The sequence below is a fragment of the Rhamphochromis longiceps genome, linkage group LG3, assembly GCF_057381845.1.
Source record: "Rhamphochromis longiceps isolate RC_006_pf linkage group LG3, R_longiceps_female_GT1.1, whole genome shotgun sequence".
NCBI lineage: Eukaryota > Metazoa > Chordata > Actinopteri > Cichliformes > Cichlidae > Rhamphochromis > Rhamphochromis longiceps.
Window position 1 is genome coordinate 41,082,796 of NC_140559.1, and position 14,353 is coordinate 41,097,148.

Sequence of the window (14,353 nt, forward strand, 5' to 3'; positions counted from 1 at the left end):
CACACACACACACAGTTACTTTAAAGACGGTAACAAGTAAAAGTCGGGCCCACAAGCTTTTAAAGTTTTACAGCTCTCGCTCAGATTTTTATATCTCCCACTCGCTGTATCGTTTCAGTGTCCCCATGAATCATTAGATCCTTTTTAATTGCTCTGTATAATCTTACTGGGCCATTTATGGTGCTTTGATGTGGTTTTGAGGGTTATCTTTTGCTGCTTTGCCTTATTACACAGTAAAGTGTGAAGACTCGCGATTAACGGAGGTAAAAAAAAGCTACAAAACAAGAATAGTTTGATACGTCAAATATAAAAACAACGAGGAGAGGACAAGAGCATGTTTAATATTCGATAAATGTTTCTTTACACAAAAAGGCGACCTTTCAATCGTCGAGTCACTGTGTAAATGACTACGCTAAGAAGGATCCGCATTTGTCACTCTTTAAGGAAGCAAACAGTAAGTAACATTTTTTATAAAGAGCTTCTCGCAGATAAATCACAAAGTGCTTTACAGCAAAGAAAATGAAAAGAATGGAAATGCAACAAATAACAATGTAAAACAGTAAAATACAACAAATTAATTAAAAGCTTGCCTATATAAAAATGTCTTCAGCTGCTTTTTAAACGAATCAATGGCGTCTGCACAGCGTAAAACCAGCGGGAGAGAATTTCACAACCTCGGTGCCGCTGCCCGAAAGGCCCGATCACCAAAAACTGGAGTGATATGAGATCTTTGCTTGGTGCGAAGATCTCTCTTTAATTCAGTTTATTTATATAGTGGCAGCACTCGCTTTAAAGTGCGTTATATTGTGAGCTAAATAAAATACAAAATCTATCCACCACCTACCTGTAGTCCAGGCCTCGTGCATGGCGCACTTCTGCTTGAACTTCTCGGCCAGGTGGTCGAGTCTCTCCAGGCGGCGGATCTCTGTCAGCAGCCACTCCTCGTAACCCTTCTCCACCTGCTCCAGACCTTTCCAGGCATTTGCGATGTCCTGAAGGAGAGGGAGCGCTTTCATTATTACTCTGTGCTGAGGAGGAGGAGTGTTAGGCGTATTATCGACACGTTCGAGGGGAATTAAGAGCTCGTGACGGCCCGCCGTACTCTGACTCTGAATTGATTTGAGATTGTAGACCTCGAGAGGTTTTTAATATCTGTAAATTTCTCAGAAAGCAGTAGCTGAAAAGAGAGTCTCTTTGAAGTTTTGCTTTATACAAAGAAGATGATGAAGAAACTATTTTTTTCTTTTTATCCTTTTATCCTTCTTCTTGACTAATTTGAGCTGAATCTGGGTGAATGTTTGGGCTGGATCGTACTCCACTCACCCTTAGGTGGAAGCTTGCCTGCTGGTGGGACACTATATGTGGAAGTCCCTGTTGGTGACAAACTACTAGAAAAGATTCAGTGTGCTCATTATCTCTGTTTTATTCCCCGATGATGTGTTGGAGTCATTACATAACCTTGCCATGAAAATGAAGGAATTTTGATTTTATTTTGAAAGGGGAGTGCTTTGGCGTTTTCAAAGAGCACCTCGAACAGAAGTGCCCGTGTCTAACCACCAACTGAAGTGTGACTTTGTTGTTTTGGTCTCTTTTTTCAAACTCTACGTCTCATAAAATCCTTTCCAAAGTAACACACAAAGAATTTAATCTTTCAACTGATGTGTGAGCTTGAAAATCCTGAGTGATGCATTAAGTCGTCCTCCTTGCTCACCGACACCATCTTGCCCTCAGAGGGCATGAAGGCGGGCCTGTTGCTGAGCCTCAGCTTGGTCTGCAGGGTGTTGAAGTTGATCTCCAGCTGGCATTTCTCCTGCACGCGGGGCGGCTTGTGGACGCGACGGTAGTCACGGAAATCCTCCAGCTTCTGCTGCATGGCGCGCATGGTCTGCTCCGCCACGCGGTTCTCCAGCCAGGGGATGGTGCGACGGATCCACTCGAGAAGCTGCAGAAGAGAAACGCAAAGGTTACTCAGAGTACTCTGATTACTTCAGTCTGCAGTTTACATGCACACCCACACACATCATATGACCTTTATGACCTATATTCTGTATGTCTTTAGTGAAAGAAAGTCTTTATTTAGGGTCATGTTTGTGCATCAGTTCTAGCTGCTTTGTATATCAGCTACTCGCATGTTTCTGATTATTTAAAGATATAATGCTGTGCAAAAGTCTTGAGCCACCCTTCATTTCTGTACATAGGAAAAAGTTGCTCATATTCCACCGCACTTTCTGCATAAATGCGCTTAGTTGTCAACTTTCCCTTTTATGCTTCTATAACTGAGAAAAAAAAATCGATTTTCATAAAACGACTTCAGTGAAGGAGCAGAAAGAGTGAGGAGAAGTGTGGGACAGACTGAGAGTGGGAGTTGTGCGGTCGCAGCGGTTTCTCACCTCGCTGGCCAGCTTCTCGTACTCCTCCATCAGTTTCTCGTTCTCCTGGTTGACGGCCAGCACCTTGCAGATACGGTTGGCAGCTGTCTCGGCCTGAGAGGGAGAGTAGCAACAGCTGATTTACCCAGATTCACGCAGCTCGCACGTTTACTCAGCGCTGACGTTACGTCACGATGACCGCGTTTCACGTGTGTCATCTGATTTATTCAATTACAAAGGGAACACTTGCTCATTCGGTTTGTGCTCCGAGCTCGTCGATCCACAGAAAAATAACGACATGAAACGTGGAGAAGTGAGGCGACACCAGCTCACCTGTTCTGCGCCGGCGAAGGCGTGGTAGAAGCAGGACACGTAGGTCATGATGGCCTTCTCGTCAGGTTTGGGTGTGTTCACGATATCTGAAGGTGCAAAAACAATGTTGAGCTTTATTATTATATTATTTTAAAATAGTCTTGGCAAAGGTTTGAAAGAATGATCCACAGGGCAGGAAAGCAGAGCAGACGTTTGATTCGTTTTTACTGCATTTTATTCTGAAAAGCCACTTTGTCAGGTTTAAAAAGCATTTTTTAAATAACATTTTTATTAAATATTTAAAAATCTGATACACCTTAGTGTGGCAATATTGTATCGATGCAGGGACACTAAATATTTCACTAAAGAACCAGAACTCATCTCACCTGGTAGGAAGCAGCCACAGTCTGACCTGGACTGACTGCAGTCACTCTCAGAGAGACTGATCAAGGTTTGCAAATAACTTAGAAATGCAGACAGATTACCAACATGCTGCCATCAGTCTGAACGGATCTTTGATCCTAACTGGCTGCCAGCTGTTTGTGTCCTCGTTATATTTCTGTAGACCAGGAGGTTTACTGAGTGCAACTGTCACAGTTAAATGTGAATTACTGACGTAAACAGCAACAGACGTGAGTTTTGAGTTTTTATTGCAGTTAATTGTCAGAAACAGAGTGTGTGTAACTGCAAACTTGGTGACTGGTGACTCCCACCTCAGTTAAATATGCTGAATTAAAATGTGACCGTGAAGCGTAAAGAGCATTATGATTTATTCTTGCATTAATCACTCGTTTTAGGACATCTGCCTACAAAGCAGTGATATTTCCAAGGTCAGAGCCGCTGGTTCCTGAGTAGATGCATTTAAAGTGATTTAAAATGCATTCGTTTTTTCAATGAAGATGACTGAATTTTCCGAGCAAGCCGGAGCCACCGTGTCTGCCATCATGCATCTCGCTGCAGCTGAGCTCATCACCGTGTGTGTCAGCATAACAAGACAGAACCCGCTTCCTGCACTGCTCCGTCACGTTGACGTCTCGTGGCCTCACCTTCAGCGTCGAGCATCTTCGGGATGTCCAGGTACTTCTCAGCCACCTCGAAGGCGGTGTTCAGGTTACCGATGGGGTCGTCCTGAAGAAACACACAATCAGTGTCACACACAAAAGACTACACGGGGAAGCACGCCAGCCACGACAGTTCTGATGAGTGTTTTGAAGGCGAGAAATAAACCTCATTAAGAAATGTTTCAGTTTCAGAGTTTTGGCAGGATTTTGGCGAGCAAACAGCAGCGCAGTTTCCAATTCTGTCGCATCACATCCAACTTTAAGGGATGCAATTTTGGCAAATATTCTTATTAACACTCTTAATCAAGCTTGTGATCTACAAGTGCAGTATTGTGATGGGTTGTCTTTTTGGGTTCTTTTTAATGAGCTGAAATCAGTTCACAGGAAAAAATATTTCTAACAGAGCTTCAATGATGAAAGTGAAAAGACATAAAAAGACTGCATTAATCAAGGTTCAGTATAAAGGTTGAAAATAGAGGGGAAAGTAGAGAAGGATGGGCCACCTTTCTCAGTTTGGAGTAGTCAATGAGGTCGGGTCTGTGTCTGTGGATGAGGGCACACAGGGCCAGGCCATCCTTCCAACTGAGAAGAAGAAGAAGAGGAAGGAGGGAGGCATGAGTGAGGAAACAGCGGCAGGCAAAGAGGCGTGAGGAGAAAAGAAGGAGAGTAGATGATCAGTGGGTGACATGGAGCGAGGAAAACATAGAGGAAAAGAAATCAGCATCAGACAGAAGTACAAGCTGAATGATTGCAGTTCCCTGCTGATGCCACAGGTCGGCATCGCTCACCCACCTAATGTGGAAGTTCTGTACATTGACGTTCCTGTAGGGGGCAGTCTTCCTCTGGCACCACAGCAGCAGACCCTCCTTAGCAGAGGTCTCTGAAAAAGTTGAGAAGAGGAGATGATTTTAGATGAGGGTTTGTGTTATTTTGAACATTAAGAGAAGAAGAATAACAGTCAGGAAGAGGATGACAGAGAGTGATTGGGGCTGTCAAAAGTTTAAATACTGCACAAAGATGTTTAGGATCAAGATCTGGCATTAAAAAAAGCTGTATGATGTTAGCAGCAGTCAATATATTTCTCAAGCTCGTCTGACGGGTGGCTTAAAGATAATTTCCTGCACTAGTGGAGGGAAGAGGAGTTATGAGAGGTTAGAGCGAGGTCGATGGCGAAGAAAGTCAAGCTGTATGACAGCAGAAGAAGAGTGAAGAGCGGAAGCAATAAAAGCTAAGCTAAAGGAGATGACTTGAAGGTAAGTGGGGGTGTGGGGGGTGTGGGGGCGGAGTGTGGAAGGACAGAGTGAACAAGGTCGGAGTCTTTGTAAACAAGAATTTATTGTGGGTTGACCTGCTGACAGCATTAAGGTTAAAATAAAATGGCATGAGGTGCAAATGCAGCCCAGGGGTGGGATTACCAAACAAGGAAGCAACAAATCACCCCACACCCACACACACGCACGCACACACACGCACGCACAGAGTTAAAGGCATTAAATCTACTACACTCATTTCCAGCTTCATCGTTTTATTCTACAACTGCATCCACACTGGAAGCGCTTCACTCTCTGTGCATCGCTTTGAAGCCCGCGGCTGGTTGCTTAGGATATTCCAGGCTGCCGTTGCCTAGGTGACCCTCTAATATATTTACTACCAGGTCATGTGCCAATCATCGCGGTTCTTAACTTTCATGGGTAGTCGTTTCAGTTGCTTGGCTAAAGTTTACTTCTGATCGTGCCCACTTCCTGTCCACAGTGGTACCTGTAGCTCTGCTGCATGTCATTCACTTTCTGTGGTCATTGGTTGCTATGGTGCTGCAAATCATTTCTAGTGTGCACGCAATTTAAGATATTATTACATTACTTAAGATAGCTTTGCATGACCATACAGTTTGAAATAAGCTTTATTTAGCTAAAACTGGGCCTTGGTTCATTCTCTGTCAGAAACTAGACATTTTATTTCCTCTTCCTCTTTGATTGGCTTTCCTTTGCAAACAGAAGATGACCATATTAGGATATCTGCTCTTAGTGACATCATACAGAGCTGAGAGTAGAATGGTCTGAAACTGAGTGCTGAGAAGTCTCAAGGAGATGTTGAATATGAGCATCTACAGTTTTAACAGTATATATACACTTGTGTGTGTGTGTGTGTGTGTGTGTGTGTGTGTGTGTGTGTGTGTGTGTGTGTGTGTGTGTGTGTGTGTGTGTGTGTGTGTGTGTGTGTGGTTTATCTCATTTCCTAAGAAGATGACTCAGAATGCCCTTCACAGATTTGACTGACTAGACATATCCAAGCTGCAGTGCTCGTGCTGTTGGTTTGCTTTCATAAAGTGCATAAAGGCAAAAACACAGGTCATTTTAGCTCATTGCTAGGTGGTTGCCAGGCAACATTTTGGCATCATAAAACATTATGCACAAATTAAGAGTTGCGGATATAAGCTAAATGTTATTATTGTGAAATAAAAATGATATGGTGCTTTTATAAAGTGTTGTAAAGCTGAAAACGGTGCTTCAGGGGCCTGAGATGCACCTGTGTGCCAAGTTTGGTTGTTCAGCTCCTGATTGTGTGGGAGGAGTTGGCAGCCAAAGAAACAAATAAACACACAGAGATTTTGTGTATTCTAGCAAGATGTGTTTAACTTTGCGTTCACGTGACTGTATTTGAGACACAGACAACTGTCTCTGTCTGTTGTGCTCAGGCATGGTGACTGCTCCAGCAGTTTGGCCAAACTCTTGCAAAGACTAATTGCAAACTCATAACTCGTGCATTATCTCACTATTTAAGTGACAACCACTAAAAAAGTTAATTTAAGCTTAAAAAATTCAGTGTTGCTTTATGGAAACACACCTTCCACAGAGATGTCCTGGATGGCAAAACGCAGGATGATGGTCCAGATCATACCAAGAGTCATCTTCACGTTACCGTCGACGATTTCTACAAAACCAAACACACGGACGCGTGTTACTCGTCTTAGCAGATCCTGATGAATTAATCAGATAAAACTCAGACTCATTTTAAAGGTCTTGTCTCACCCTCAGCACCAATAGACACCAGCTTGACCCCCTTGCTGCAGATGAAGTCCAAAGCTTTGTTAACGTTGGCGATCTTGTGGAAACGCATCTTGCCTTTGTCGGGTTTGGGCAGCCTCTCACCTGAGAAAGACGAGGAACAGATTTATTAGCTCGTCCATCAAGCTGCTCAGTAGTTATTTTTTAAGCTAAGTGTCAAGGAAAAATACACCATCTCCAAGAACATGTGATCTCAATTTTACTTGTTTGTGTTAGTTTATTTACCAAAGAACACAGTTATGAATTATAAGAGTAATTCCATTCATGAAACCTGCAGAGATGTAGCCAATGTGACACCACCTGTTACTATGTAGTCTACAGTTTTCAATATTCTAGCTCAGGATTTTGATCATCACCATCTCAGTTTTTTTGGTTTTCTCGTTTTTAAACCAGACATCACAAAAGACAAGTAGACCTGCCAGGGAAATGCTGCGAACCAGTCAATCACAAGGTAGAACCGCCTACTTTATCCTATACAGAGTTTAAAAAGAATGATCCGACTCCAAAACGCTGTAATCCTGCAGCGTTCACTGGTAACATTTGACATACGTACTGTTAGAAAGCGCAGATTCATGAGTTTCACGTGGTTGCTGGCAGGTAGCGACGGAAGTATTCAGCCATACATTTTAAAATTTACCACAAGTTTCTATGTTCGTTACTTTTACAAATAAAGCCTTTTGAACTCAGATGATTCTTTCTGATACAACAGTTAGAAATTAAAAAAAATATGACTTGAAATAGAAACTAACACTGAAAGTTTTCATTGATGTCATAAAATCACGTGAGTGATAGTTTAATGTTCCTCTTAGATTTCTTTACAGTCAGACTTTGTTCAGTCTCCCCCTGGTGGCCACAAGAAAGAATGCAAGTACTTTATTTGTTTTTTTAAACGTCTCCATCTTTGAGATGCAGTCTCTTCTTATTTTCAACTCACTGTTTTAAAACAGATTTTTTTTTGCTATTATATATAAAGTGATGATGACTGCTGGATTTTATGGATGGAAGAAGGTACAGTGTGGGAGTGAAACAACAATGTTTAGGAGTGTGAGCAATCAACATCAGTCTCATTCTACAAAGAAAATGACAAAAAAAGAAAAGAAAAAGAAGTGTCACCAAAATAGCAAAAGATCTGCTCTTTTTTTTTTTTTACCACAAGGATGTGCCAAATCCAAGTATGTGATCCGGTATCATTCAGTTTTTAAATGTGTATACATGCATGGGTGTGTGCTCTCAATGACATCCACCTGATATGACCTCCAGCAGCAGCATGAGTTTGAGGCCATTTCTGAAATCCTCTTCAATGTTCTCAATCTGTGTCCCGGCCTTCCTCAAGTGGGAGTTACACCAAGCTGTGAAGGTCTAAAGGAGAGAAGAGATGGAGGCTCACAGGTCACATGTACCACATATTACACATTTGCATTCACAGACTTGACCTGCCGTGCACACCACATACATCACACAAAGAGCCAGAAACACACGGTTTTACGAACTCACACACACAATTTGATGCTTCCTCTTTGAAACCGGGGTCACAAAATGCTTTGCGAGGCCCGAGCTGTCCTCTTTAATCTGTGACCTTGCTGCGACTGCGGCTGCTGACGGAGAGCGGGCGCAGTCACACTCTGACACTTGTGTCAGTTTGACGGCCGCTTGATCTTAGTTCAATCTGACTTTGGGCTCAGATCATTCTGACGTGTGCTTTTTGAAGCTGTGGAACTTCCCAGATGAATTCATAAGAGGATGAATGACGCTCACTGTAATAAACAGGTGCAATCTGCAGAACTAACATGTGATAATTACCAAGAGTTGTTTGAGTCATTTGTATGCTTGGTTTAACTAATAATGGATGCATATCTGGACACGTTTGCATTTTAATTAGGACTCTGCACTTTAGGAAACATGTGCACACCAAGAAACATACTTTCACATGAGAACTCTTAAATATTTAATGATTATTTATTGAACATTTTAATGATTCTATTTTCCAGACACATGATGTAGGATAAAGAGATAATACTAGCCACCAATTCTGCTGATTAGCATGTGTCCCAGGGGGTCTGAAGACTATTTAAAGATTCTGGGAGAGACCAAGGTGGAAAGGGTGGGGGGAGTTGCTGGGGTTGCCAGTGGGCTGCCAGTTGGCAGTTAGAAGGTATACGTTTGCTGCTGGTAGAGGCTGCCACGTTAAGCTGGTGAACTGAAGCCTCGATAAATAAATAAAACAAACTTGTGCTGCTCAATGGTCATTTGTTACACATGCAAAAGACTCCTCAGCATCAGCACCATCCATTTCTTAAACAGCTGGACATTCAAGTGCAGTAAAGTGAAGTCTGCAAGTGTTCAGGAAGGTACCTGTTATTAAAATAAATAAATAAATTTAAAAAAAAATTCACATTTCACTCGGGCGCTACGTCTTTCAGTAGCTACAAATCACCCGTTTTGGAAACCAAGCTGCTCACTGAGTGATGGTGGCGTGTGTAATAGACAGAAATGGCTCTTAAGCGCTTGCCTTCGGTCTGTCTGGAAAACTGCCTAATGGCGTCAGGCGTACGTGCAGGGGACAATTCAGTGCGCCATTCAATCAATCAATCAGCCGCTGAAAGGTATTTCTGAGAGGCTTTCCATGCTGTTTAGCTTTAATCTGAAAAAAAAAACAAAAAAAACGTGTGTGTGCGCTTGTGTTCAAACTCAGGGGTGTGAGTGTGCGTTAGGGCTTCTGCTGTAGAGCCAAAACTTTGCCAGGGTTTGGAGGATGCGGGGGTGTCGAAGCAGAATAAGTACATGAGCTGAATAACTAACTACAGATGATTGTGTGGGTGGAGTGAGGAGAGACACACAGAGAGAGGGATGTATAAATTAGCAATGAAACAGGGTTTGTGCTCAGTAGGTAAAAACAAATTTCCCAACACAGCAAAGCACATTAAATAGCCCAGGAATCAAAATGCATGTGCCCTTTAAAGTAAGTGGGTGTGTGTTTATGCCTACAGTGGGGCAAAAAAGTATTTAGTCAGCCACCGATTGTGCAAGTTCCCCCACCTAAAATGATGACAGAGGTCAGTAATTTGCACCAGAGGTACACTTCAACTGTGAGAGACAGAATGTGAAAAAAAAATCCATGAATCCACATGGTAGGATTTGTAAAGAATTTATTCGTAAATCAGGGTGGAAAATAAGTATTTGGTCAATAACAAAAATACAACTCAATACTTTGTAACATAACCTTTGTTGGCAATAACAGAGGTCAAACGTTTACTATAGGTCTTTACCAGGTTTGCACACACAGTAGCTGGTATTGTGGCCCATTCCTCCATGCAGATCTTCTCGAGAGCAGTGATGTTTTGGGGCTGTCGCCGAGCAACACGGACTTTCAACTCCCGCCACAGATTTTCTATGGGGTTGAGGTCTGGAGACTGGCTAGGCCACTCCAGGACTTTCAAATGCTTCTTACGGAGCCACTCCTTTGTTGCCCGGGCGGTGTGTTTTGGATCATTGTCATGTTGGAAGACCCAGCCGCGTTTCATCTTCAAAGTTCTCACTGATGGAAGGAGGTTTTGGCTCAAAATCTCACGATACATGGCCCCATTCATTCTGTCCTTAACACGGATCAGTCGTCCTGTCCCCTTGGCAGAAAAACAGCCCCATAGCATGATGTTTCCACCCCCATGCTTCACAGTAGGTATGGTGTTCTTGGGATGCAACTCAGTATTCTTCTTCCTCCAAACACGACGAGTTGAGTTTATACCAAAAAGTTCTACTTTGGTTTCATCTGACCACATGACATTCTCCCAATCCTCTGCTGTATCATCCATGTGCTCTCTGGCAAACTTCAGACGGGCCTGGACATGCACTGGCTTCAGCAGCGGAACACGTCTGGCACTGCAGGATTTGATTCCCTGCCGTTGTAGTGTGTTACTGATGGTGACCTTTGTTACTTTGGTCCCAGCTCTCTGCAGGTCATTCACCAGGTCCCCCCGTGTGGTTCTGGGATCTTTGCTCACCGTTCTCATGATCATTTTGACCCCACGGGATGAGATCTTGCGTGGAGCCCCAGATCGTGGGAGATTATCAGTGGTCTTGTATGTCTTCCATTTTCTGATGATTGCTCCCACAGTTGATTTTTTCACACCAAGCTGCTTGCCTATTGTAGATTCACTCTTCCCAGTCTGGTGCAGGTCTACAATACTTTTCTGGGTGTCCTTCGAAAGCGCTTTGGTCTTGGCCATGTCGGAGTTTGGAGTCTGACTGTTTGAGGCTGTGGACAGGTGTCTTTTATACAGATGATGAGTTCAAACAGGTGCCATTCATACAGGTAACGAGTGGGGGACAGAAAAGCGTCTTACAGAGGACGTTACAGGTCTGTGAGAGCCAGAGATTTTCCATGTTTGAGGTGACCAAATACTTATTTTCCACCCTAATTTACGAATAAATTCTTTACAAATCCTACCATGTGAATTCATGGATTTTTTTTTCACATTCTGTCTCTCACAGTTGAAGTGTACCTCTGGTGCAAATTACTGACCTCTGTCATCATTTTAAGTGGGGGAACTTGCACAATCGGTGGCTGACTAAATACTTTTTTGCCCCACTGTATATGAGCTTCCGGGCCTCGCGTCTGCATCTGCCTGCGCGGACAGAAAAGCAAAGACGCAAAGTACCAGAGACACAGATAAGACAGAGATGTCTGAGTGGAAGAGGAGAAAAAGTCGCAAATTAGAGTGAAGGGAAAGTACAGCATGTGGGGGAGAGTAGACACTGCTTATCTCTGCATGTGCTCTAGAGCTGAAATGATTATCTAATTAGTTGATGGAGTGAAAAATGAATTAACCTGATGACTAATTGAAGCAATTTTTCAAGCAAACATGCTTCAAATTTCCTTGTTCCTGTTTCACAGCTCTAATGATTTTCTGCCCCCTGTTATGTAAATGCAAACTGAACATATTCATCATTTTTTGACATTTTATAGATAAACCGTTACATAAAGAGTTTTCAGGGCTGGCTCTGCTTCACTCACACTGATTTTCTCTCCTTCCTGGAGGAGACTGGTGATGGGCTGAAAGTTTCTTATAATTAAACGGATGCAATGTAAGCATGTGATGATTTATAATATACTTTATACAGAGTTGCTTAGAAGCCAATATTCAGTTTGACCGCCTTTATTCTTCAACACAGTCTGAACTCTCTTAGTCAGTCTTTCCATTTCTTTAAGCAGGAATAGTTCTCCAGGCTTCTTGAAGGACATTCAAAGCTCTTCCTTGGATGTTTCTGCCTTTTGTTCTGTTCTCTGTCGAAATGATCCCACACTGCTACAGTGTTGAAGTCAGGGCTCTAAGGAGGCCAATCCACAACAGCTTTTATTGCAATGGCAGTCTGTTTGCTGAAAAATGAAGCCGTTTCCAGATGATATTACATGGTGCTCAAAATCTGGTGGTACTTTCTGTGCTCATAATTCTTCAATTTTGGCAAAATCTTCAACACCACTGGCTGCAATACAGCCCAAACCATGACAGAGGGTCCACTGCGTTTTACGGGTGACTGCAGACTCACAGTTGTACCTCTCTCCTGACCTGTGCACATACCGATGATGTAAAATCTGGATTCGTGACTTCATCACACCTGTTGCTATCGATTTTCAGTCCAGTTCTTGTGCAATTTGGGATACCTCAATCATCATGTTTCTTAAGAATGGCTTCTTCACAGCCACCCTTCCACTGAGACACTAAATGGAGTACCTGAAGAGCCGAATGGAGGTCCTGTATCAGATCTTTGCTAGGTTTTTTCCCCCTATTTCTTAAGAATATGACTTTCAAATACTGTCCATCTGCTGCAGAGAGCATCTTAGGCCTGAGAGGCCTTCTTATGTCCTCCACTAGTCCAGTTTCCTATTTTTTTTAAAGGAGAGACTGCACACCATGCCAAGGTTTCTGCTTACAGCCCTTTGGGAATCTTTGGTATTTTGCTTAAATTCAGCTAAATAAATGGGAACAAGTTGTGTGTTTTTACGAGAAGCTGCTAATAAGAAATTTCCTAAAGATACAAATTAAAATCGGTTCTTTGCTAAGTTGTCTGTTATGTGTATTCACAACACTTGATCACCACTAGAAGCCTTTTTTAGGCTCAGGCGATTCATGGGTCATGTATACATTAAAAAAAGGCCAAAAATGATTACCTAAACATTATGAGTTCGAATGCATGTTTTTGACTTAAAAAAAAAAAAAAACTTTTTTGAAGACTATAAAAAAGAACTTTTGATGTGATCTTAGGATCAACGGTCATCAGTGGAAGTACCTTATTTAAATGCAAATTAGAGACTTGGTTTCTTTGCATAATATTTCCATCTTAAGCTACTTTAAATGTGTCCCATTACAGTGTTTTGGGTTTTATTGACCAGCTGTTTGGATTTAGTTAAATATTCTGTGAGATTTAGTGTTTTGTGCGATCTGGCCTAATTTGTAATCGCACAGAAGAAAACTTTTACTTTTGACCAAGTATTTTTATACTCCAGTACAAGTAGTTTTACTATTAGAATCACTGTCTTTTGCCAGATTTGGACATTTGGAAACTAAATTTGTCACACCTGGAAATCAAAAATGGATTCAATCTGAATTTGAGATTGAAGGTCAAAGAAAAGGAGACTCGTAGACAAAGAAGCAGCAAAGCGGAGGAGCGGAGAGGAGAGGAGTGACAGGAATGCCCAAGCCCTGCTGTAATTTGATGTAAGGGTCTGGAGGGGAGAAGAGACCGCCTGTCCAACCAGCAGGTGCTCATCTCCTTTGCCATGCATGACCAAATTTAGACAGACTCCTAATCCAGCACGCACAGACCACCCGGCCAAACTGGAGAGGGGACAAGGAGGTGTGTGACGGAGAACGGAGGAGGTGGAGACAGGGAGGTGGGCGGTAGGTGTGGAGGCTAAAATAGGTGGAAAAGGAGGAGAAAGAGCTGCGAAGGGGAGGGGAGGGGCAAGGAGTGAGGGGAGGTGGTGGAGGCTAAATCGGATTGCCATGGGACACCAGTGGACAGCTGAGAAGGCAGGATTCCTGAGGTGAACTGTAAGAGTCCAAGACAGGAGGAGGAGGAGGAGGAAGGAATGGATTTAAGAATATGATGAGATATAAAATAATAACTTGAGAAAGTGTGGGAAAGATGAGAGGGGTGATGCCGCGTCTACATCAAAGGGAAAGCTGTTAGAAGCTGACGTGGCGCTAAGTGAAATTAAGGATTCACTTAACCTGGAGACACAAACACAATCACAGATTCATTAAATCCAAAACGCTGCATGAGCCTCAGATAAAAAAAACAATTAACTGTGACACATGTGAAACTACAGCTGATACTTTTCTCCGTCTGTGCTGTACCGCTTCATTATCTCCCCCCACCCGCCAGCCGGCTCCTCCTCGGTCTGCTGTAACGCCTGTGGTGGTCGTCAAAGTCCGCCGGGATGAAGTCACCCTCCATCCCAGCATCCTCCCCCCTCCCCTCTTCTTTCTTCTGTCTGTCTGCACCTGTTGGTCCGTCCTGGCTCAGCTCAGCTGGGACCTTCTTACTT

At 42.9% G+C, this 14,353-nt stretch overlaps 1 protein-coding gene across 1 annotated transcript in view; it reads right to left on the bottom strand.

Annotated features, from left to right (window-relative positions):
* The window catches only part of actn3b (actinin alpha 3b), a 38,586-nt gene that overhangs the window by 7,947 nt on the left and 16,286 nt on the right, over positions 1 to 14,353 (bottom strand). The window contains exons 2-11 of the mRNA XM_085397732.1: positions 8,052 to 8,166; positions 6,772 to 6,891; positions 6,587 to 6,673; positions 4,535 to 4,622; positions 4,246 to 4,324; positions 3,728 to 3,809; positions 2,703 to 2,788; positions 2,391 to 2,483; positions 1,712 to 1,942; positions 845 to 992 (exon numbers count right to left, since the gene is read on the bottom strand). Coding sequence (XP_085253858.1) covers positions 845 to 992; positions 1,712 to 1,942; positions 2,391 to 2,483; positions 2,703 to 2,788; positions 3,728 to 3,809; positions 4,246 to 4,324; positions 4,535 to 4,622; positions 6,587 to 6,673; positions 6,772 to 6,891; positions 8,052 to 8,166 — 1,129 coding nt within the window. The remainder of the gene's footprint in view (positions 1 to 844; positions 993 to 1,711; positions 1,943 to 2,390; positions 2,484 to 2,702; positions 2,789 to 3,727; positions 3,810 to 4,245; positions 4,325 to 4,534; positions 4,623 to 6,586; positions 6,674 to 6,771; positions 6,892 to 8,051; positions 8,167 to 14,353) is intronic.